The sequence below is a fragment of the Oncorhynchus masou genome, chromosome 17 (assembly GCF_036934945.1).
Source record: "Oncorhynchus masou masou isolate Uvic2021 chromosome 17, UVic_Omas_1.1, whole genome shotgun sequence".
In the NCBI taxonomy this organism is placed as follows: Eukaryota; Metazoa; Chordata; class Actinopteri; order Salmoniformes; family Salmonidae; genus Oncorhynchus; species Oncorhynchus masou.
Genome location: NC_088228.1, coordinates 10,188,457 through 10,213,133, shown reverse-complemented (window position 1 = coordinate 10,213,133; position 24,677 = coordinate 10,188,457). Strand labels below are relative to the sequence as shown.

General features: G+C 42.4%; 4 protein-coding genes across 11 annotated transcripts in view; 1 reads left to right on the top strand and 3 right to left on the bottom strand.

Moving 5' to 3' along the window:
- Positions 1-2,156, bottom strand: part of LOC135558420 (mesoderm induction early response protein 1-like) — a 28,335-nt gene extending 26,179 nt beyond the window's left edge. For 4 of the 5 annotated variants that reach the window (XM_064992209.1, XM_064992212.1, XM_064992210.1 and 1 more), the window contains exons 1-3: positions 1,477-2,118; positions 1,196-1,220; positions 868-1,007 (exon numbers count right to left, since the gene is read on the bottom strand). In XM_064992209.1, coding sequence (XP_064848281.1) covers positions 868-1,007; positions 1,196-1,220; positions 1,477-1,512 — 201 coding nt within the window. In that variant the 5' untranslated portion in view covers positions 1,513-2,118. Of the gene's footprint in view, positions 1-867; positions 1,008-1,195; positions 1,221-1,476 lie in introns of all 5 variants that reach the window. The other variant, XM_064992214.1, reaches the window with a different exon arrangement.
- Positions 2,157-3,066: 910 nt separating this feature from the next.
- On the top strand, positions 3,067-3,709 carry LOC135558102 (relaxin-3-like). Its single transcript, XM_064991849.1, has 2 exons — positions 3,067-3,244; positions 3,570-3,709. Exons 1-2 carry the CDS (start codon positions 3,067-3,069, stop codon positions 3,707-3,709), a joined length of 318 nt encoding a protein of 105 aa, XP_064847921.1.
- A 202-nt stretch (positions 3,710-3,911) lies between these two features.
- dynlt5 (dynein light chain Tctex-type family member 5) lies at positions 3,912-8,179 on the bottom strand. Of its 3 annotated transcripts, none has more exons than XM_064992206.1 (5): positions 8,074-8,179; positions 6,871-7,002; positions 6,448-6,539; positions 5,989-6,113; positions 3,912-5,285 (listed from the first exon to the last, which is right to left on the bottom strand). In XM_064992206.1, exons 2-5 carry the CDS (start codon positions 6,981-6,983, stop codon positions 5,082-5,084), a joined length of 534 nt encoding a protein of 177 aa, XP_064848278.1. In that variant the 5' UTR covers positions 6,984-7,002; positions 8,074-8,179; the 3' UTR covers positions 3,912-5,081. The 3 variants fall into 3 exon arrangements, with proteins under 3 accessions (XP_064848278.1, XP_064848280.1, XP_064848279.1); XM_064992208.1 differs by lacking the exon at positions 8,074-8,179 and adding an exon at positions 7,255-8,059; XM_064992207.1 differs by lacking the exon at positions 8,074-8,179 and having other exon boundaries at positions 6,871-7,195.
- Positions 8,180-8,356: 177 nt separating this feature from the next.
- Positions 8,357-24,677, bottom strand: part of LOC135558418 (SH3-containing GRB2-like protein 3-interacting protein 1) — a 68,319-nt gene continuing 51,998 nt past the window's right edge. The window contains exons 15-26 of one of the 2 annotated variants that reach the window (XM_064992205.1): positions 22,106-22,174; positions 21,168-21,908; positions 20,773-20,894; positions 20,012-20,153; positions 18,641-18,752; positions 18,440-18,475; positions 18,022-18,177; positions 16,970-17,102; positions 13,803-14,008; positions 13,599-13,663; positions 11,280-11,444; positions 8,357-11,017 (exon numbers count right to left, since the gene is read on the bottom strand). In XM_064992205.1, the coding sequence (XP_064848277.1) occupies positions 10,995-11,017; positions 11,280-11,444; positions 13,599-13,663; positions 13,803-14,008; positions 16,970-17,102; positions 18,022-18,177; positions 18,440-18,475; positions 18,641-18,752; positions 20,012-20,153; positions 20,773-20,894; positions 21,168-21,908; positions 22,106-22,174 (1,970 nt within the window). In that variant the 3' untranslated portion in view covers positions 8,357-10,994. The remainder of the gene's footprint in view (positions 11,018-11,279; positions 11,445-13,598; positions 13,664-13,802; positions 14,009-16,969; positions 17,103-18,021; positions 18,178-18,439; positions 18,476-18,640; positions 18,753-20,011; positions 20,154-20,772; positions 20,895-21,167; positions 21,909-22,105; positions 22,175-24,677) is intronic. The other variant, XM_064992204.1, reaches the window with a different exon arrangement.

Below are 24,677 nucleotides of genomic sequence, written 5' to 3'. Positions count from 1 at the left end.
GCAACTGGATCCTGCACTTCCTGACAGGCAGAGCCCACCCATAGACTGTTCTCTCTATTACCGCATGGCAAGCGGTACCGGAGTGCCAAGTCTAGGACAAAAAGGCTTCTCAACAGTTTTTACCCCCAAGCCATAAGACTCCTGAACAGATAATCAAATGGCTACCCGGACTATTTGCTTTGGTTTTCTATAGGACAATGACCCAAAACACACCTCCAGGCTGTGTAAGGGCTATTTGACCAAGGTGAGTGATGAAGTGCTGCATCAGATGACCTAGCCTCCACAATTACACGACCTCAACCCAATTGAGATGGTTTGGGATGAGTTGGACCGCAGAGTGAAGAAAAAGCAGCCAACAAGTGCTCAGCATATAGTATGTGGGAACTCCTTCAAGACTGTTGGAAAAGCATTCCAAGTGACTATCTCATGAAGCTGGTTGAGAGAATGCAGAGTGTGCAAAACTGTCATTAAGGCAAAGGGTGTCTACTTTGAAGAATCTAAAATATTTTGATTTGTTTTATACTTTTTTTGGTTACGACACGAGTCCATGTGTTGTTTCATAGTTGTGTGTCTTCACTATTATTCTACAATGTAAAACATAGCACAACTAAAGACAAACCCTTGAATGAGTAGGTGTGTCCAAACTTTTGACTGGTACTGTATATAACTAACAGGTTACTGTCCACAGGGCCATATTCATTAGATCATGAATACTGTAGCAAAAAGGTTTGCAACATAAAACAAAAACAAGTGTCATCTTGGACACATTCAGGTAGTCTCTCCCTGTTTCAGTTCATCTTCTTCCAGTGCATGAATACAACCCAGGATAACTTTCAAACCACTAAATGAAATGATTTTGAGACGCACCCGGGCAAGGTCGTCGATCTCATTGCTAAAGTTGGTCTCTCCCTCGAGCCTCTCCTCCTCTTCCAGTGTGCGTTCGTCGTCAAAGTCGTGGACGAGCATATCTGCTGAAAGATCAAACTCATGGTCCTCTGCTGAACCTCCTGAGGAAAAACACACCAGGAAATTTAAGAGGAGATAGTCGATGAAATAGTGCTTCATGGTTTATAACAAAAATATTATTATGACAGTGGGATTTGTTCCCGACCAATTTTACTTCATACGTGTTAATGTTCTAATGAGGATTTTAAAAAAATGGCACATTCATTAGAAAACACACAATAATATTTACCTGGGCTCGTACTCCCAACGGAGGGCTAAAACAAAACTCAAGATTAGTCAGAACCACATACACAAGTACAACACACGTAGCTGTAACTTTGCTGTAACTTTTCGGTTCAGAAATATTTTCAGTAAATTATGCGGTTTTCTGGACGAGGCCAATGTCGTCTACAGACAAAAGGCCTGAACAAAAACATAAATAGGAACTACGATACAGTAAACGGATCATCCGTCTGCTAACGTTAGTAGGGTAGTGGATGGAAGGCAAAGTAAAGCGCGCCTGAAACTTACTACTGGCTCCTCGTTGGCTAACGCCGACGTAAACATTTATATCAGTGACAGTAGTTTTTTTTTGGTGGTTGTAAACAAGGAGACCTCTGATGATCAGGCCAGCATTGAAACAAGTCAAATCAGACATTTCAAGTGAGCGATAATCAAATGGATTGTTCTCTCACAATGTGGACACTTTCAATGATAGATAGCTATTTGCTAACCCACTGCCTCAGTTAACTAATCACATAATTACTTAGCTACATAGTGTCGCTTTCAGTACGCAGAGTACCACCAGGTCAACAACAAAAAAATGCAATAGTATTCGAGAATATGAACTTTGATCCTTTTCGAGAGAGTAACGTTAACGCTCGTAGTCAGCCAAGCTTTCCCAACAATAGCTACGTAGCTAGCTTAGCATAGCCATCGCGCTAACTAGCCAGGCATCATCGCTAAAACTGAAGTTTGCAAAATAGAATTTATGGAAATGAGACAAGTTTAATATTTTAAAATGTATATCTCTTCTTCGTATTTTAGTACATATTTATCGCTTCTCATTTTGGGCCTGTGCACCCGACAGAATCAACTCTATAAGCCTAAAAAACATTCTGATTTTTCCGAATATTTATTGGACTTTACGTCCTACCTCCGCCATGTTTGAAATCCTGTAGGGTCACACTGGGGGTCAGCGATTTCCCGGATAGACTTGGGCTGCAGGCCGTGCTATCTGGGATCCTTGGGACGTCCCTTCCCCATTGAAGTTGGAATTTAAAATGGTTAGGGTTAGTGTAAAGGTAGGAGTTAGAGTTGCTATCTTGATTTACAATCTTCTTCAAGAGAGAGTATAAGAAAAATAACGTAGCTACAAACGTGGGTGTAATTTAGCTATCACCAAAATTAGCAGACCATAACTTGATGTTATACTGATAGGGCTTCACATAGACTGTTACCTTTTTGGAGGAGAAATACAAGTTTATTGCGTTTGTTTTTATTGAAACTTGATTTAACTAAAACTGTGAAATAGTGGTAAAGGGGACCGTTTTTCACAGAGGTGTGCTTGTCATAATTTCAAGGGATTATAGTTCTACCTATGTTTCTTATTGCTATGAAAATGTAATGGCCTACAATTACCTGCATTTAATTGAGGTAATAATTGAGGAGCAAACATGAGTAACTCAGAAAACAGACCAAATATTGTGAGATCCATAAATGCTGTCAAGTCCTTTCTTGGAATTGTTGACATTATGATGAGAAAATTGCCACAAATACCACTATGTTGCTATGTGGAAGGCCATTGCCTGAATCTGTTTTTACGATGGCCGGATATCTATATCTGTATCTATATCAAGATACCCTCATTAAGGAACACTTTACCAGAGCATGGCAATAAACTGTCTCTCACTATCAAAAAACTAAATCTCATCTGCAGATGATGATTACCAGATAGGCGGCACATCACCATCACAGTACGTATGACACATCTGAAAAGACTGTAGGAAAGCATGACTAGAGAGCCTATATAAAAAGGGATACCACACAGGTGTCTTCAGAGAGACAGAAACGGTGTGTATTGAATCAACAATCTACAGCATCTTGATCCACGGAGCCACCATGAAGTCCCAGTTGTTGTCTCTACTGCTGCTGTGTGTGCTGTGTGTAAGGGAGGTTCGATTGGAGGACGCTGCGACTGTGAGAGCTGTGCGGCTCTGTGGACGGGAGTTCCTGAGGGCCGTGGTGTACACCTGTGGAGGGTCAAGGTGGAGAAGGCTTCCAGTAGAGGACATAAATGGTCAGTATCACAGAATTATATAGAACTGCATGATATTCTATCTCTATGGTCGTACTCATTATTTGAAAATCAGTGGCATAGCAGTAGCATCTGTTACAAAATTAGAAATATAACTCAAGTATTTTGCTATATGCCATAATGTAAACTTGAATGATAAATCATCATTCAACCTGCAGCTATGACGTGTGCTAAATGTTTGTGAAGTTTTATAATAGTTTGCCAGAGAAAAAAGCAAGAACAGACACTGGTTGCCCATTGCAGTATGTACATTAACAGTTTAGAATATTATGAAACATTAATAACAGTTGGTGTTCTGGTTGTCCAGGAATGGTGGACCAGAATGGTCTGAAACCATGGAGGGCTGAGCCTGTGATGGACCAGAGACGACGAGACTTGAACGAAGCCCTGACCACCGTGTGCTGTCAACTGGGCTGTCGGAAGAGCGACCTTACAATCATGTGCTAGGGGCCAATGCGCAGGCATTGGCGACTTGGCGTTAATGTTTGTTGGAAAATAGTCCTTATTCAATATAGTTGTTTGGCTTCAATGGATGTCAGCTAAAGATATCATTACTTCCAATTACTTTCATTTACTTTTATCATGACTTTCAATGAAATTCCCCCATTGATCTTATCAGCAATAAAAACTGGACTTGTAACCATTGTGATATCTCCTCAGATGTCTTTATTGTGGTTGACCTGACTTTTATTCATTCAACAAGAGGCAATACATGTTGTACAATGGGCCATTTTAGCTAACCAAAGCGAATGGGTTACATTCAGCAAGTAGACATTATGACTGGACAACTGTACAAAATCAACAATCTATTCAGAAAGTTATGACAAGACCAGCAAATTATTTCAACAAGTTATGACACTGAAAACCCATATGAGTCATCAGTTCAATAACACTTCCACTGAACGAGGTCTGAATGAGGTCTATATGAGGTCTGAATGAGGTCTATATGAGGTCTATATGACAATTGAACAGACTTTGCCTCTCAGGATGAAACTTAAGACTATTTTTTTTAGTCTTAAGTTTCTTAAAAATATAAAACGTGCTCTACAAAATCTGAGAACAATATTCAAAATGTGCTAGAAGACAAGACAGTGTGTGACGATGTGCCACAGTGATTGCAAAAGCTATTTGAGATTTAAATGATCAAGAAATTCTGTATTATACAGTATATGTACATTATTACACAGACAAGAACATATGTAACCAAAATGAATCATTTCCAGAAAGATATTCAGACTATGGTATGAACTTATTTCCCTTTTCCTGAGACTATATTGTTATTGCCTCTGATACTTCCTTGATACGTACAGTCTGTTTTGATAAAACCACAATGCTCTAGGTATGACCTTCATTTAAAGGTTTCCCAGCACTTCCACACAACCATTCTCCATGATATGCAAATGAACATCATACACACGATAGACCATTTAGAATACCCACAGTCTATGGTACGAACACAGAAAGAGAACATAGGTCATTTGGTACACTTTACTTGAAAGCTCGGTCATAGGGATTTCATAAGACAGTCGTGACAATGACATTACAGTCGGTGTCACTTTATGGCTATCGACTTAACGCTGTCACGACACAAGCCAGTTGGCTAGCTTTAAGCTTGCCCAATTAGCCGATCTAAACATTATTTGAGTCATCACAGTTGTCATAAACAGACGCCAACAGTCGTGATTTAAAAAAAAAATCAAATCTATTATGTCAAGCTTATAACACTGTTATGTAGCCTTTATGACAGACTACATAAGACTATATAGGACTTGAGTACCCACAGTCCAAGACAGTCATCTGTGACCATGTGGGTGATGACTCACTCAAAGTAAACAGCGTAGACGTTGGCCACGGCGAAGAGAGAGCTGTTCTTGAAGGAGTGTGAGGAGAAGGTATCGTTGGAGGAGTCCCACAGGCAGCGGCTCCCGATGCGCATGTTCTGGTCACTGAGCTGTCCGATGCTGATCAGAACAATGATCTTATAACGGGGAACCATCAGATCCTTCACCCTGGCTTTGATCACCTACAGGACAAGGAAGAGTCACAGACTGAAAGGGAAAAGGGAACTCGAGCAGCTATTTAAATCTCAGCCGGACTATTCTTGGCAAGCGGGTGTTTTTTTGTGGCATGACTGTGGCCATATACACTGTGAGGTGTATCAGAGAGCTGTTGACTATTTCTATGTTAAGATCAACCATACATGTCAATAAAAAAACTCCATGGAAATTCAAGCCAAAAGATGCAAGACTGGTGCCTGACATTTTGTTAAGACAACTTGTCATAATTGTTTTATTTTACCAGGCAAGTCAGTTAACAACAAATTCCCATTTACAATGATGGCCTAGGAACAGTGGGTTAACTGCCTTGTTCAGGGGCAGAACGACAGATTTTGACCTTGTCGGGGATTCGATCTAGCAACCTTTCGGTTACTGGCCCAACGCTCTATCCACTAGGCAACCTGCCGCCCCATGGTAGGGCAACGGTATGGCAACGATTTTAGCTTTTGCTATGATATGACCATAGAAGTTGGCAAGATAGCAGATCTGGCTAGGGCAATGATATAGGGGTTGATGAATGTAGAAGCAGTCTAGCATCTAGGCTAACAGTTAGCCCAAATTGTACCGATACCACTCTTGTCTGAAATAATAACAAAATAAAAACTCACTAATAATTTAATGAGTTCCTCTGCATAAGCAAAGGCATTATTTAATGGCAATCAATATTACCTCGGATATGGTCTTTGTCATCTGCCGACAGAGCTCAGCTTCATACTTCTCTTCTTGCAGGTAACTGTCGAGCACATCCTTCAGGATGTCATTGACCGTGAGAACAGGGAAGCGTCTATGTGGTGCTATTCAAAAGGGGGGGGGGGGGGGGCATAATGTTTCATACACTGTTACACTAATTCCATGTAGTTACTGAGTAACCACAATGGAATTAGTCAATTATAATCCAAGTAGCTTCCAGGCTTCCTCACCGAGTGATGAACGAGACATCGAATTATGGTAACGTAAGGCTATAGTAACCCAACTAACCACTCCTTCAAATGGGAGTGTCATTATTAGCCTGATCCCAGGTCTGTTTGTGCTATCTTGCCAACTCCTATGGTCATTGTCATGCCGAACAGAGACAGATCTGGGACCAGGCTAGCACTGGTGAACATGTGGTGAAAATAAAGGCCTCACCCAATTGGAAGGTGTTCTCCATCTGTACTACGGGTCGAGAGTTATCGTCATGGTGACCAGGCTCATCGATATAGGATACGGTGCTTATAGAACTGCAAGTCAAGATAGATACGTATTCAGATACAGTGGTAGAACATCAAAAGGTCTGTGTTTGAGAAGTTGTCCTCAACCACTGATAGAGGGTCAGATAGTTTTCCCTCTCCCTAACGGTTGTATTTAGGTTAGGATTGGGAGTAGGGCATCTACTGATCTGATCCTAGATCTGTGGCTAGGGCAACTTCTACCTCATGAATTTGAATGCAACTTTAATATCATGAGGAAAAATCAGAGAAAATAGAATAACTAATTGATCTGGATAAATAAAATAAGTAGAAAATTCTTCAATAGTTTGTGCTAAATGCTTAACTTCAAACGAGTACTCACTCCTTGATCTTGCCCCCTGTTTCCTTGGCTCTGACATCATGGCTGCCAAGGGAAGACACACTACCTCTCTTCTTCAGAAGACGAGCTGCCTTGTCTCTAGCTAAATCAGACATTACTCTGCCTGTTGTCTAGCTACTCATAAGGGGGAAGCTTTGTATTAGGCACCTAAGCACATTCAAGGCTAAAATCATTTGTGTATCATATAGTGTGGTTGATGGTAACCATGTCAACACAAACAGATAAATAATAACACATACAAGACATTTATCAGTTCCAACTAAGTAAACAGTATAGTAGCTATAGGTTTAAATTAGCCATTAGGAGAATTCAGTCTCCTGATAGAATGTATGTAATGCAGAATGCACTGAATAGGGCAATACAGACCTGCTGTTGTGCCGACTTGGAAAATGGTTTCTCCCGAAATGGGCAAACTAATATGACTTGCAACGGAAACCGTTTACTGTCTAACCATTAAGGGTGTGTTCGTAAATTCAATCTGGAGTGCCAGAATGCACTCAGAGTGTGCTCTGGGCGTTCGTAAATTCAGAGTGTTTTCATATTGTCCGTTTGTAATTTAAGAGCGTTTCTCTCTCGGAGTGTTCAGAGCGCACACTGGACGCTTGATCCGAGCTACTTCCAGACACGAATGAAAGAACACCTAACTCTGACCATTTTACTTGCCCTAACAGAGCTGGTTAGGCTGTTATCCAGAGCGCCGGTGACTGTAACTGTGCTGCTTGCAACAATGATTAGTTACGCTTTTTTTGCCGACGTTTACACCGGCCACATTCAACAGGGGTTCGTAAATTCGTCAGCGCTCTGGCACACTCAAGACGAGAGTGCTCTGAAATCGGAGTAGATAGCCAGAGTGATTTTACGAACACAGTTATAAACCAAATGGAAGCAAGGAGAACAAACGAACCGAAACGGGGAGGGACCTACCCGAATTTGTCCAATATAAACTCTTGTTTTTGTTGCAAAACGTTTTTCGTTTTGGCGTAAACGGTTTTTGTTGCAAAACGTTTTGAACATAATATATTTTTGCAACAGAATCTGCGTTATGAATACACCCCAAGTGCAACAGTTCACCCTTTAGCGCAGCTACACAGACAGCAGCAGAATGTTGCAACCCGTGTATTCCAAAGTTCTACAAGCAAAAACATTGAAACATTTTTGTTCAGCTGAAAATAACAACACTCTTACCTATTCAGAATTCACGAGTCAAAGCAGAAACATTGTAGCGATCCAGCGCATTGTGTTGTCCTGACAACCGTCCGTTTTGGAGGAGGGGTTTCCTATCCTGCACCAACTACATTCATCGGGTTTTTAAAAGGACTCTGTACCGTTTGGCGCGCGCAATACAACTGACAACAACAACAACGCAATGCACATTCAATAGACTATCCAAAAGATAGTCTATTCATCTGCGCCTGTAACATTGGAAAATGTACAAAATAATAATAAAGACATCCATTTTCATTTCCAATATTCTCCAATTCTTTATTACCAAGTAAAACATGTATTACATTATATTAACTTTTTATATATTTACTCTTAAAATCTTTGGATGGGAAATGTACATGGTATGTTTGCATATTCAGTGTCCTATGCAGTGAATAAAATACTGACAGAAAAAACGTTTATTTGTGAATACTTTTTTAAATGGCCAGTAAGGCTCAAACAAATAAATTAAATTGCAACCAGGACATAAAAAACGAAAGTTGAAATACATTTACCATAGTTATTGATAATATCAAGGATTAAAAAGGCTCTTTTGTCATTGGTCGCGACTCATTTTGAATATACTGATTTGGAAATAAGTAACAATAACGTGAGGTAATTCTATTACCATTGTTATAAAGTGAAAATAATACACTAACATTATTTCTCCTTGAAATGGGCAGGAGCAAAACAATTACATTTCCACAAATGTATTTGTTGTTGGTGTGCAAGTCGGGAGGAAACCTAGGAGGACGTTACTGCAATAGTATCGTGGAAGTTTGATCATGTTGTTGTGGATTCATGCCAAAGGTCAAAGGTTTAAAGGTTAAATCTTCAGGTGAAAGGTCAAACACGATGACATGACTAGAAGTTACAGTAAAAACAATCACATAGTACACGTACTATAACAGACGTAGGTCTGAATGAACCTGGTTACATTAGACTGAACGCTACACTCACTACTGTTTTCTTTACCCAGTCTAGGTCAGAATAGCATTGGATTAGGAGGGAAGGGGAGGGGGGACTCTTGTGTGCTTCTGGACATCCTAAATGTCTTGAAATAAATGAACTAGCATTGTAGAGTAAAAAAAACGCTTAAAAAAAAACAACACAATTGAGTAACGCAGATTTGGACAGTCAGTATTTTACAAGAAATCCGCGTTAGAAATAAAACAAAACAATAATGTGTTCTGTAATGTATTGTAAAGGCTATCACCAACCGTATAACATATATCTGATTTGACAAACACAGAATCACCCATATGTCCAAAGGGATATATGAAGAAGCTTCTTTCATATTTACACTTTTTTTTACAAATAGATTTTCAATATACTGCTATTAGAAAATGATAAAACATGTATTAACTCCACATGGTGGAAAAACAAGAAACATAACATTAGGGGCTTCCGTTGAATATTCATTATTATTCTATTTTAGATAAATCATTCTTGAAGCACTTTTCCATCTTCTTTGATGTCCCCCAGTTATACTTCCCAGCGGGCAAAACTGGTTGAAATGACCTCATAAAGACCTACTTCTAACCAGTAATTGATGTAATTCTAGCATTTACATTTTAGTCATTGAGCAGACGCTCTTATCCAGAGCAACTTACAGGAGCAATTAGGGTTAAGTGCCTTGCTCAAGGGCACATCTGCAGATTTTCCACCTAGTTGACTTGGGATTCAAACCAGTGACCTTTCAGTTACTGGCCCAACACTCTTAACTGCTTAGCTACCTGCCACCCTAACCAGTTGTAAGCATGTCATTTCAACCAGTTATTCTTGATTAGGACTCCTGGACACAACAACTCTAAGGGACAAACAGAATTCAGAAAGAAATGTAATCTGGTCCAAGGCAACTCTGCTATTCAGCCTGTAAGGTCAACTGCTTTGTTTCTGTCATCCACAAATCAGGAAAACAATATGAACCATTACATTACATGAACCACTTGACCTCCCAGCAAAACACACAACCACCACATACATAATAATGTTGTCTGTACGTTAACTCCAAGTTGTGGGCCTCAACGTGCTGGTGCAATACCAGCTGGTACCATATCAGTTGAATCAACCCAATAAATAAAAGAAAAACACCAAAATGTCATCCTAACCCTGCACGTGGAGTTCTGGTCATAATCACTTGTTATGTCATAATCAATTGTTCTTGTCATAATCAATTGTTATGTCATAATCAATTGTTATGTCATAATCAATTGTTCTTGTCATAATCAATTGTTCTTGTCATAATCAATTGTTATGTCATAATCAATTGTTCTTTTCATAATCAATTGAATTATCAATGAATGACAACAGTGTCTATCTATTCACATAAATCTGTCCAGTGCATCTTCCATCCATCACATAGAATTCTTCTCACAGATAAGGCTGGAATACTGTATGTGCTGCCAATGATAATTGACTTTGCTAAACGGGAGTAAATGTGTCGAATCCATTATCTTTCATTATGATTTCTAAATGTTTTATTGATTAGGATGCCCAATAGCAAAAGCCAATGGTGACAGCTAGTCTTACTGGGGTCCGACACATAACGAAAACATTACAGACAAAATATTTTACAATTGACCTCAACAACCCTCAAGGTGCACAAAACGAGAAAAGAAAACGGTGACTACTTGCATAAACTCCAACAGTGCGACTACTGTATTTGAGTGTGTTAAAACATAAAGCAATACCCTGGTGAACCCCGGGGACAGTGCGTATTACATCACATCCTGTTGTTGCTGCTATGTCATCAGTTACCCCTCCTTGCTCAAGCGTTAGGTTTCGGACGTTTCTCAGTTGGTAACTTGTATCGAATGAAGAATCCATAAAAAGTCTCTCACAATCCTCACAGTCAAAAACCATCGTATGGTTGAAAGGGTTCCATTTTACAACAGTGGTGACTAGTTGTCTGCCAGATATTTCCCTGTAAGGAAACACAAGCAGAGTATTCAGTCAGGGGAATTCCAACTGTTTGCTATTGCCAAAGTGTTGTCGTCTTGCTTTGTTTTCATGGTCAGGCAACAACGTCACATTCAGGGTTAGAATCAATACAATTTCAGTTCAGTTTCAAACGGGGCCCATGATCCCAGAACGTGTGACAATGACCATGGAAGTAGGCGAGACAGCACAAACCGATCTGGGTCCAGGCTAGTATTTTCATGCTTCCCTCACACACAGACACTGACCTGCTGCAAATCTCTTTTTGACCAGCGAGAGCCTGTAGCCAGTCCCCACCAGCTGGATGTCACAGCCTGACAGAGTGCTGCCCTCGCTGGTGAACTGCACTGCCAACTGGGACGGCTTACTGGGACCCTCTGTCAACTGGAACCTTCCCAGTAGAGCCCCCACTCCTATAGGAGAGAGAATAATGATGATGGTGATGAAGATGATGTTGATGGTGATGAAGATTACGACAAAGTTGAGGCAGATGATAACAAAGATGATGAGGAGGATGAGGAGGAAAAGGAGGAAGACAGGAGAGGAGAAAAAGGAGGAAGAGGAGGAAGACAGGAGAGGAGGAAGAGGAGGAGGAAGACAGGAGAGGAGGAGAAAGAGGAGGAAGACAGGAGAGGAGGAAGAGGAGGAGAAAGAGGAGGAAGACAGGAGAGGAGGAAGAGGAGGAGAAAGAGGAGGAAGACAGGAGAGGAGGAGAAAGAGAAGGAAGACAGGAGAGGAGGAAGAGGAGGAGAAAGAGGAGGAAGACAGGAGAGGAGGAAGAGGAGGAGAAAGAGGAGGAAGACAGGAGAGGAGGAAGAGGAGGAAGACAGGACAGGAGGATAAAGAGAAGGAAGACAGGAGAGGAGGAAGAGGAGGAGAAAGAGGAGGAAGACAGGAGAGGAGGAAGAGGAGAAAGAGGAGGAAGACAGGAGAGGAGGAAGATGAGGAAGACAGGCGAGGAGAAAGAGGAGGAAGACAGGAGAGGAGGAAGAGGGGGAGAAAGAGGAGGAAGACAGGAGAGGAGGAAGAGGAGGAGAAAGAGGAGGAAGACAGGAGAGGAGGAAGAGGAGGAAGACAGGACAGGAGGATAAAGAGAAGGAAGACAGGAGAGGAGGAAGAGGAGGAGAAAGAGGAGGAAGACAGGAGAGGAGGAAGAGGAGAAAGAGGAGGAAGACAGGAGAGGAGGAAGATGAGGAAGACAGGCGAGGAGAAAGAGGAGGAAGACAGGAGAGGAGGAAGAGGAGGAGAAAGAGGAGGAAGACAGGAGAGGAGGAAGATGAGGAAGACAGGCGAGGAGAAAGAGGAGGAAGACAGGAGAGGAGGAAGAGGAGGAGAAAGAGGAGGAAGACAGGAGAGGAGAAAGAGGAGAAAGAGAAGGAGTAGGAAGACAGGAGAGGAGAAAGAGGAGGAAGACAGGAGAGGAGGAAGAGGAGAAAGAGAAGGAGGAGGAAGACAGGAGAGGAGAAAGAGGAGAAAGAGGAGGAAGACAGGAGAGGAGGAAGAGGAGAAAGAGAAGGAGGAGGAAGACAGGAGAGGAGAAAGAGGAGGAAGACAGGAGAGGAGAAAGAGGAGAAAGACAGGAGAGGAGGAAGAGGAGAAAGAGAAGGAAGATAGGAGAGGAGAAACAGGAGGAAGACAGGAGAGGAGGAGAAAGAGGAGGAAGACAGGAGAGGAGGAAGAGGAGGAGAAAGAGGAGGAAGACAGGAGAGGAGGAAGAGGAGGAGAAAGAGGAGGAAGACAGGAGAGGAGGAAGAGGAGGAGAAAGAGGAGGAAGACAGGAGAGGAGGAAGATGAGAAAGAGGAGGAAGACAGGAGAGGAGGAAGATGAGGAAGACAGGCGAGGAGAAAGAGGAGGAAGACAGGAGAGGAGGAAGAGGAGGAGAAAGAGGAGGAAGACAGGAGAGGAGGAAGAGGAGAAAGAGGAGGAAAACAGGAGAGGAGGAAGATGAGGAAGACAGGAGAGGAGGGAGATGAGGAAGACAGGCGAGGAGAAAGAGGAGGAAGACAGGAGAGGAGGAAGAGGAGGAGAAATAGGAGGAAGACAGGAGAGGAGGAAGATGAGGAAGACAGGCGAGGAGAAAGAGGAGGAAGACAGGAGAGGAGAAAGAGGAGGAAGACAGGAGAGGAGGAAGAGGAAGACAGGAGAGTAGGAAGAGGAGAAAGAGAAGGAGAAGGAGGAGGAAGACAGGAGAGTAGGAAGAGGAGAAAGAGAAGGAGAAGGAGGAGGAAGACAGGAGAGGAGAATGAGGAGAAAGAGAAGGAGTAGGAAGACAGGAGAGGAAGAAGAGGAAGAAAGAGGAGGAAGACAGGAGAGGAGGAAGATGAAGAGAAAGAGGAGGGAGGAGAGGAGAAATAGGAGGAAGACAGGTGGAGGAGGAGAAAGAGGTAGGAGAGGAGAAAGAGGAAGACAGGACAGGAGAAAGAGGAAGACATGAGAGGAGGAAGATGAGGAAGAATGAGAAGAGAAAGAGGAGGAAGGAGAGGAGAAATAGGAGGAAGACAGGTGGAGGAGGAAGAGGAGGAAGAAGTCACAGGAAAAGTGAAAGAGGAAGAGAAAGATCACCTACCTCCATTTTCAGACCTTTGGGAAAGGCTTGATATCTTCCATAGAATGTTCTGCTGTTCTGGGTTCCTTCCAGAGAAAATTAAATAAAGTTATAGTTGCCTTGATTATTTTAGTGACACTAACCTGGATAAATACACTGTAAATGTACAATTCTAAGATTAAATACATTTAAAAACAACCTCAGTCAGTAATTCATTATCCTCACCAGGTGGCAGTGGGGATCATGGCTTGGAGTTCGGCCACACCCCCGTCCACAGGGACCAGGAAGTGGATGTTGTGGAGGGGGGAGGGGGCTGCGGCCATGGCCTCCATGTTGTATTTGTAGTCTATTCTGAGGTCCGTGCTGGTGGTGTCGCCACGCCAACTTACCGCCAGGTTCAGGGGAGTAGACTGGATCCCCTCAGCTGCTACCTAAGACACACACACAAGCACACACACATGTAAACACGCATAAGCATACACACACACATACGTAAGCACGCACTTCATTGCATTTGTTTAACAATTACATGCCATTTTGACTATACAGTATACACTGTATGGAATTACATTCCATTGTGACTATACAGTGTACACTGTATGGAATTACATTCCATTGTGACTATACAGTATACACTGTATGGAATTACATTCCATTGTGACTATACAGTGTACACTGTATGGAATTACATTCCATTGTGACTATACAGTATACACTGTATGGAATTACATTCCATTTTGACTATACAGTATACACTGTGTGGAATTACATTCCATTGTGACTATACAGTGTACACTGTATGGAATTACATTCCATTGTGACTATACAGTATACACTGTATGGAATTACATTCCATTGTGACTATACAGTCCATGGAATTACATTCCATTGTGACTATACAGTCCATGGAATTACATTCCATTGTGACAATACACTGTATGGAATTACATGCCATTGTGACTATACAGTGTACACTGTATGGAATTACATTCCATTGTGACTATACAGTATACACTGTATGGAATTACAATCCATTGTGACTATTGTGACTATACAGTCTATGGAATTACAGTCTATTGAATTACATTCCGTTGTGACTATACAGTGTACACTGTATGGAATTACATTCCATTGTGACTATACAGTGTAAAATGTATGGAATTACATTCCATTGTGACTATACAGTCTATGGAATTACATTCCATTGTGACTATACAGTCTATTGAATTACATTCCGTTGTGACTATACAGTGTACACTGTATGGAATTACATTCCATTGTGACTATACAGTATACACTGTATGGAATTACATTCCATTGTGACTATACAGTATACACTGTATGGAATTACATGCCATTGTGACTATACAGTATACACTGTATGGAATTACATGCCATTGTGACAATACACTGTATGGAATTACATTCCATTGTGACTATACAGTATACACTGTATGGAATTACATTCCATTGTGACAATACACTGTATGGAATTACATTCCATTATGACAATACACTGTATGGAATTACATGCCATTGTGACTATACAGTGTACACTGTATGGAATTACATTCCATTGTGACTATACAGTATACACTGTATGGAATTACATTCCATTGTGACTATACAGTATACACTGTATGGAATTACATTCCATTGTGACTATACAGTGTACACTGTATGGAATTACATTCCATTGTGACTATACAGTGTACACTGTATGGAATTACATTCCATTGTGACTATACAGTATACACTGTATGGAATTACATTCCATTGTGACTATACAGTCTATGGAATTACATTCCATTGTGACTATACACTGTATGGAATTACATTCCATTGTGACAATACACTGTATGGAATTACATTCCATTGTGACTATACACTGTATGGAATTACATTCCATTGTGACAATACACTGTATGGAATTACATGCCATTGTGACTATACAGTATACACTGTATGGAATTACATTCCATTGTGACTATACAGTATACACTGTATGGAATTACATTCCATTGTGACTATACAGTATACACTGTATGGAATTACATTCCATTGTGACTATACAGTGTACACTGTGTGGAATTACATTCCATTGTGACTATACAGTATACACTGTATGGAATTACATTCCATTGTGACTATACAGTATACACTGTATGGAATTACATTCCATTGTGACTATACACTGTATGGAATTACATGCCATTGTGACTATACAGTATACACTGTATGGAATTACATTCTATTGTGATTATACAGTCTATGGAACTACATTCCATTGTGACTATACAGTCTATGGAATTACATTCCATTGTGACTATACAGTATACACTGTATGGAATTACATTCCATTGTGACTATACACTGTATGGAATTACATGCCATTGTGACTATACAGTATACACTGTATGGAATTACATTCTATTGTGATTATACAGTCTATGGAACTACATTCCATTGTGACTATACAGTCTATGGAATTACATTCCATTGTGACTATACAGTATACACTGTATGGAATTACATTCCATTGTGACTATACAGTATACACTGTATGGAATTACATGCCATTGTGACTATATAGTATACACTGTATGGAAATACATTCCATTGTGACAATACACTATATGGAATTACATTCCATTGTGACAATACACTGTATGGAATTACATGCCATTGTGACTATACAGTGTACACTGTATGGAATTACATTCCATTGTGACTCTACAGTGTACACTGTGTGGAATTACATTCCATTGTGACTATACAGTATACACTGTATGGAATTACATTCCATTGTGACTATACAGTATACACTGTGTGGAATTACATTCCATTGTGACTATACAGTGTACACTGTATGGAATTACATTCCATTGTGACTATACAGTATACACTGTATGGAATTACATTCCATTGTGACTATACAGTATACACTGTATGGAATTACATTCCATTGTGACTATACAGTATACACTGTATGGAATTACATTCCATTGTGACTATACAGTATACACTGTATGGAATTACATTCCATTGTGACTATACAGTATACACTGTATGGAATTACATTCCATTGTGACTATACAGTATACACTGTATGGAATTACATTCCATTGTGACTATACAGTATACACTGTATGGAATTACATTCCATTGTGACTATACAGTATACACTGTATGGAATTACATTCCATTGTGACTATACAGTATACACTGTATGGAATTACATTCCATTGTGACTATACAGTATACACTGTATGGAATTACATTCCATTGTGACTATACAGTGTACACTGTATGGAATTACATTCCATTGTGACTATACAGTGTACACTGCATGGAATTACATGTAATAATGTGGACTACGCAGACGGTCTCACCTGATATTTGATCATGTCCACATTGTAGTAGGTTGCTTGAGGCTTCTGGTCAGCCACTCTCCTCAGGTGACTCATCAGGTTTGGCATATTTACCCAGAACTCCTTGGTGTCCACATTGGACATGGTGGTGTCACTGAAAACAAATACATGACATGGGCATTTTGGGTTTACTAATGGTGCAATATTACAATGACTTTATCTGATTCAGGTATATTATCACATTATCGTGTATGTTTTCCAAGAATTTGTTTGGTGATCCTGGTAAGTGGTTTAACCAGGTTTCAAATCACAGGGGTGTCTCTCCCTATCCAATGACAGGGATGTCTCTCCCTAACATATCACAGGGATGTCTCTCCCTAACCAATGACAGGGGTGTCTCTCCCTAACATATCACAGGGATGTCTCTCCCTAACCAATGACAGGGATGTCTCTCCCTAACCAATGACAGGGATGTCTCTCCCTAACATATCACAGGGATGTCTCTCCCTAACCAATGACAGGGGTGTCTCTCCCTAACATATCACAGGGATGTCTCTCCTTAACCAATGACAGGGGTGTCTCTCACTAACCAATCACAGGGGTGTCTCTCCCTAACATATCACAGGGATGTCTCTCCTTAACCAATGACAGGGGTGTCTCTCCCTAACCAATCACAGGGGTGTCTCTCCCTAACATATCACAGGGATGTCTCTCCCTAACCAATCACAGGGGTGTCTCTCCCTAACCAATCACAGGGGTGTCTCTCCCTAACCAATCACAGGGGTGTCTCTCCCTAACCAATCTGAGCCTGCGTGTCAGGCTGAACAACACATTTTCCTGCGACTCCATTCATGGTAAAGCACAGGCCTTATTGCTTAAAAGTAATCATTAAAACATGTTGCTATTGGTCCTGTGAATGTCTACTATGTTTAGGGGAACCCAGCAAGAGCCAATGTGTAGCCCCAATCCTGGCCACTATGGGACATCGTTTGGAACATGGCCAAAAAATTAAAATATGAATTCCATGCCCCAAAACACAATATTGAGTCAGTGTACTGTATAATAAGCCTTACCAGCACAGTAGGTGTGGATTGGGGAGGACCTGCTCTAGCCGACAGTAGTTGCTGATGCTGAAGGTGAGCACAGGGGCAGACGGATGGCTGGCAAAGTGCCTGGTGATGCCTGCTGGGAAAGACAGCACCATCTCCCCAGTGATCTTCACCACACACCTGGATCATGGAGAACAGAGCCAGCTCAGTGCTCAGAAACGGGTCAGTCAAAAAGAGAAAAACTGCAGTATCCAGAATCCATAGGGGTGCCACAAACGATCTACATTTCCCACAGAAATATCCACAGAACAATATATTGCCTAGGCACATTGCATTTCCCTGTGGGGACAACAAAAGGAGACAATACAGTTTGATATTGAAATGAAATAGGCATACAGTAGTTGCAATATGATATATATCAACAATATCATAGCCATCTTACTTGTTGCATTTATTCTGATGAGGGTCGCTTTGCCGGCTGAAACATCATGTTGTCATGAATTTGCATTCACATCAGTATTAACTTTGATATAAATTTGACATCAATGTTGTTATTCATATTAGTATCAATATTTCTACTTGTGTTAGCATTAGCCTATCTTTGAGAGGAATAGCCTAGCATCGATAGGAATGCTAGCCTTACTTGCTGGGGTCGGCTCCTTTGAAGTAGGCGTTGATGGTCTCAGTGAAGGCAGCCGCCACGGGCAGAGTGTCCTGGGCTCCCATGGTCAGTGGGCTGGGTCCTCTGGAGCATCCTGACACACACACACACACACACACACACACACACACACACACACACACACACACACACACACGGTTGATCATCACATAAAAGGCACTATCTCAGTAGCAATATCCCTTCCAGTGTCTGTGATGACCTTCAGACATGTGGGCAGATGAGCAGACAGGCGTAAGGGAGAGAGAAGGGAAGAGCATAGAAATGACAAGATAGAAGATTGGAGAGATCATAGATAGCGAGACCAGAGAAACATGGACAGCCAGGGTAGTACGTTACGATAGCCTCCATGCACTGGTACTGGGTCATGTTCATTAGGCACCAAACGGACTGAAAGGGACTACCTCTGAACTTGTCCAATAAGAAACGCTAGTGTTCCGTTTCCGTTGCAGAACGTTCCCCCCCCCCCGCATTGTGCTCTAATGAATACGACCCTGGTACGACTCACCTTCAAAAGACAAATAAAACCGGCCTTGGTCAAACCATACCATGGTTGGCTGTTTTTCCTCTGTTCATGTGGAGAGAGGTAGAGAACATGGAGGGAGGGAGAGGGGGATGAGAGGCAGGCAGGTTCAGAGGAACAGAAGAAGAGGAGAGGAGAGGTGGATGAGTTATTGGAGGTATAACCCCCCATCACAAGACAGAGGGCAAGGTCAGAGGGAGCATGATGGATGGATGGAAAGAAAGAAAGTGTGCAGTCTTGTGGAGTCTGATTGGAACATCGGAGGTGTAGATGACTGTGTGTTTAGCAGAGTGAAGATGACGGGGCGGCAGGTAGCCTAGAGGATTGGGTCAGTAACCGAAAGGTTGCTGGATCGAATCCCGAGCTGACAAGGTAAAAATATGTTGTTCTGCCCCTGAACTAGGCAGTTAACCCACTGTTCCCCAGTTGGCCGTCATTGTAAATAAGGAATTTGTTCTTAACTAACTTGCCTAGTTAAATAAAAACACTTTAAAATATGACGAGGGAGGTGTGTGTAATCATCATACTAACCAGTTTGTCCCATTACGGCTGCTCCTTAATTTCTCTTACTCTTATCTGTATTCTCGTAAGTAAGCATTTTACTGTAAGGTCTACACTTTGTATTCAGCATTTCACTGTACACCTGTTGTATTCGGCGCATGTGACTAATAAAATTAGATTTGATTTAATGGTGAAAAAACCTGTTTCACAAAAGTAAAATTATAGGCTTCAAATGTGAGCATTCTACCATTGAATATGTTAACACCAGAGACATACACAGGTGAAGGAGGTGTTATGGAAGAGGGTAGTACCTGTAGTGGATATGTTGAGCTCTCTCCCCAGGGTGGGGGTGGAGGCTGCACTCAGCAAGGTGATGGAAGAGGAACTCTCGGCTCGGGCCAGGGGGGCGAAGGGAGGGGGGCTGCCGGAGACTGGGGGGCTGAATGGCCGAGCCTGGGGGAGGGGGGAGGGGGAATATCAGTAGCCTGTTGCTGTACCAAACATTTTCCCAACACAATGTAATGTTAGCAGAGCAGCCGCAGTTAGGTTTAGTAGGATCTCTAACTTTGTGGAAATCAGTTGAAGAAAAACTAATACGAGTCACAAGTCTAACATTCTAATAGTATCTATCACAAGTCTAACATTCTAATAGTGTCTATAACAAGTCTAAAATTCTAATAGTGTCTATCACAAGTCTAACATTCTAATAGTATCTATCACAAGTCTAACATTCTAATAGTGTCTATCACAAGTCTAACATTCTAATAGTGTCTATCACAAGTCTAAAATTCTAATAGTGTCTATCACAAGTCTAACATTCTAATAGTATCTATCACAAGTCTAACATTCTAATAGTGTCTATCACAAGTCTAAAATTCTAATAGTGTCTATCACAAGTCTAACATTCTAATAGTGTCTATCACAAGTCTAACATTCTAATAGTATCTATCACAAGTCTAACATTCTAATAGTATCTATCACAAGTCTAACATTCTAATAGTGTCTATCACAAGTCTAACATTCTAATAGTGTCTATCACAAGTCTAACACATGTAAAAGTGTGCTATCATACCAGGTCTCCCATTGGTTTCCCAGGGGGCAGTTTGGGTCGAGAGGAGGGCCTTGTAGGAAGAGGGGGAGGGACTGGACTACCTCCTGACATGGGCTTGGCAGGGCGAGGTGGAGAGGAGGGGCCTGTAAAAGGAAAAGGGAGGACCTATGACCCCTATTAAGATTATGACCAGCCATGACCTCTAGATCCAATAGCAAGAGTAATAGAGCGATGTCAACTAATTCCATTTTCACAATGATGGCATTACCCATTCTACTTGTATTGTATTTCTATGGTTTCCTAGAGTGGTAATCTACCCCTTGTATTTTTATGTTTTCCTATGGTGGTAATCTACCCATTCTATTTCTATGTTTTCCTACAGTGGTAATCCACCCATTGTATTTCTATGTACTCACCACTGCCTGGGCAGGGTCCGGGGGAAGACACCATGGGCCTGTAGGCGGGCGGGAGGAGGGGGGACGGCACGCCCCTGAAGCCCGGGGTCAGCACCAGGGGCCAGGACATAAAGTCAGGCTGCTCCTCCCTAAGGAACACCAGAGGGGAAGGGATGCCTGCCCGAAGGGAGCGCTCCGCAGGCAGGGGGGGAGGGATGGGACTGGTAGGGGCAGGGGAGTATTCCAGTGGGGCAGCAGGGGTAGAGGGAGCATGGGAGTACTCCAGTATCTCATCATCATCCAAAAACAGACTAGGATTGATGGCGATGCACGGCGGGGAGTCTGGGGGCAAGAAGTCTGGAGGCAGGGGGGGAACAGGTTCATTTGGAGGGGGAATGGAGATTATGGAGATGGGCGAGTCTGGGGGAGAGGAAAAGGGCGGCGGGGAGGGGGGAGGCTCATCCGGAGGAGGGCCCGGGGAGAGGCAGGGGGAGTCTGGGGTGGAAGAGAGGGAGTTGGGCGAGTCAGGAGGAGGATAGGCAGGGGGCGGAGGCGGGGCCGGTTCTTCTGGTGGGGGTGGTCTCTCACTGTTGAAGCTGACCCATCGGGGTGAGGCCCTGCCCTCATTGATCCGGCAGGATTCCATGGGGCCGAACACATCTTCCAGGTCAGGCACGGGGGAACCTCTGTATGAGGCTGGGGATTGGACGTTCAGGTAGATGGGGGCGGGGCTTGAGACTATTCTCCCATTGTGTAAATCAACTGTCGGAAAATAAAAGTTCAGAGATCTTCCTGAGTTCACTTCTATCAATGCTGTCCAAAGAACAATGGCAAGTGTGCACGAGGCATGGGAATATGGAAGATGATTCATGCCAAAACAAATACCAATAAAACCATTGAAGTTTTGGCATGAATCTGCTTCCATATGAGAATTATGGTTACTAGCAAAATAATATTACCGGAAGAATCAGACGAAGAATAGCCTTGACTAGCTGCTTGGATGTTCTTGGGAGGAAGTGGAGGAGGAGCTACAAAGAGAGTGACACTGTTATATAATGTTGCCGGAGGGGATTGCTGTTGTTTTACGGGCTCCTAACCAAATGTGCTATTTTGTTGTTTTTTCACATTGTTTGTAACTCATTTTGTACATAATGTTGCTGCTTCCGTCTCTTGTGACCGAAAAGAGCTTCTGGACATCAGAATAGCGATTACTCACTTCAAACTGGACAAATATTTTTTATTTAATGAGTCCGAAGCGAAGGATATATTGCTTTGTCAAGACAAGGCCCAAATCCTCGCCATCAGCATGAAGATGGTGATGTTGTACCCACAGAGTCTATTAAAACATTCCCCAACCAGAAACCGTGGATTGATGGCAGCATTCGCGCAAAACAAAGTGCGAACCACTGCTTTTAATCAGGGCAAGGTGACTGGAAACATGACCGAATACAAACAGTGTAGCTATTCCCTCCGCAAGGCAATCAAACAAGCTAAGCGTCAGTATAGAGACAAAGTGGAATCTCAATTCAACGGCTCAGACATGAGAGATATATGGTTTACAGTCAATCCTGGACTACAAAAGAAAAACCAGCCCCATCGCGGACCACAATGTCTTGCTCCCAGACAAACTAAACAACTTATTTTCTCGCTTTGAGGACATTACAGTGCCACTGATACGGCCCGCTACCAAAACCTGCAGGCTCTCCTTCACTGCAGCCAATGTGAGTAAAACATTTAAATGTTTTAACCATCGCAAGGCTGCAGGCCCAGACGGCATCCCTAGCCGCGTCCTCAGAGCTTGCGCAGGTCAGCTGGCTGGTGTGTTTACGGACATATTCAATCAATCCTTATCCCAGTCTGCTGTTCCCACATGCTTCAAGAGGCCCACCATTGTTCATGTTCCCAAGAAAGCTAAGGTAACAGAGCTAAATGACTACCGCCCTGTAGCACTCACTTCTGTCATCATGAAGTGCTTTGAGAGACTAGTCAAGGACCATATCACCTCCACCCTACCTGACACCCTAGACCCACTCCAATTTGCTTACCGCCCGAATAGGTCCACAGACGACGCAATCGCAATCACACTGCACACTGCCCTAACCCATCTGGACAAGAGGAAAACCTATGTAAGAATGCTGTTCATCGATTACAGCTCAGCATTTAACACCATAGTACCCTCCAAATCGTCATTAAGCTCGAGACCCTGGGTCTCGACCCCGCACTGTGCAACTGGGTCCTGGACTTCCTGACGGGCCGCCCCCAGGTGGTGAGGGTAGGTAACAACATCTCCACCCCGCTGATCCTCAACACTGGGGCCCCACAAGGGTGCATTCTCAGCCCTCTCCTGTACTCCCTGTTCACCCAACTCAATCATCAAGTTTGCAGACGACACTACAGTGGTAGGCTTGATTACCAACAACAACGAGACGGCCTACAGGGAGGAGGTGAGGGCCCTCGGAGTGTGGTGTCAGGAAAATAACCTCACGCTCAATGTCAACAAAACAAAGGAGGTGATCGTGGACTTCAGGAAACAACAGAGAGAGCAGCCCCCTATCCACATTAACGGGACAGTAGTGGAGAGGGTGGAAAGTTTTAAGTTCCTCGGCGTACACATCACAGACAAACTGAAATGGTCCACTCACACAGACAGCGTGGTGAAGAACCTCAGGAGGCTGAAGAAATTTGGCTTGTCACCAAAAACACCCACAAACTTTTACAGATGCACAATCAAGAGCATCCTGTCGGGCTGTATCACTGCCTGGTACGGCAACTGCTCCGCCCATAACCGTAAGGCTCTCCAGAGGGTATTGAGGTATGCACAACGCATCACCAGGGGCAAACCAGCACAACCCGATGTCACAGGAAGGCCATAAAGATCATCAAGGACAACAACCACCCAAGCCACTACCTGTTCACCCTGCTATCATCCAGAAGGCGAGGTCAGTACAGGTGCATCAAAGCAGGGACCGAGAAACTGAAAAACAGTTTCTATCTCAAGACCATCAGACTGTTAAACAGCCATCACTAACATTGAGTGGTTGCTGCCAACATACTGACTCAACTCTAGCCACTTTAATAATGGAAAAATGTATGTAATAAATGTATCAGTAGCCACTTTAAACAATGCCACTTTATATAATGTTTACATACCCTACATTACTCATCTCATATGTATATACTGAACTCTATACCATCTACTGCATCTTGCCATCTTGATGTAATTAAATGTATCACTAGCCACTTTACACAATGCCACTTTATATAATGTTTTCATACCCTATATTACTCATCTCATATGTATATACTGTACTCTATACCGTCTGCCTGCATCTTGCCTATGCTGTTCGGCCATCACTCATTCACATATTTTTATGTACATATTCTTATTCATTCCTTTACACTTGTGTGTATAAGGTAGTTGTTGTGAAATTGTTAGGTTAGATTACTTGTTAGATATTACTGCATGGTCGGAACTAGAAGCACAAGCATTTCGCTACACTCGCATTAACATCTGCTAACCATGTGTATGTG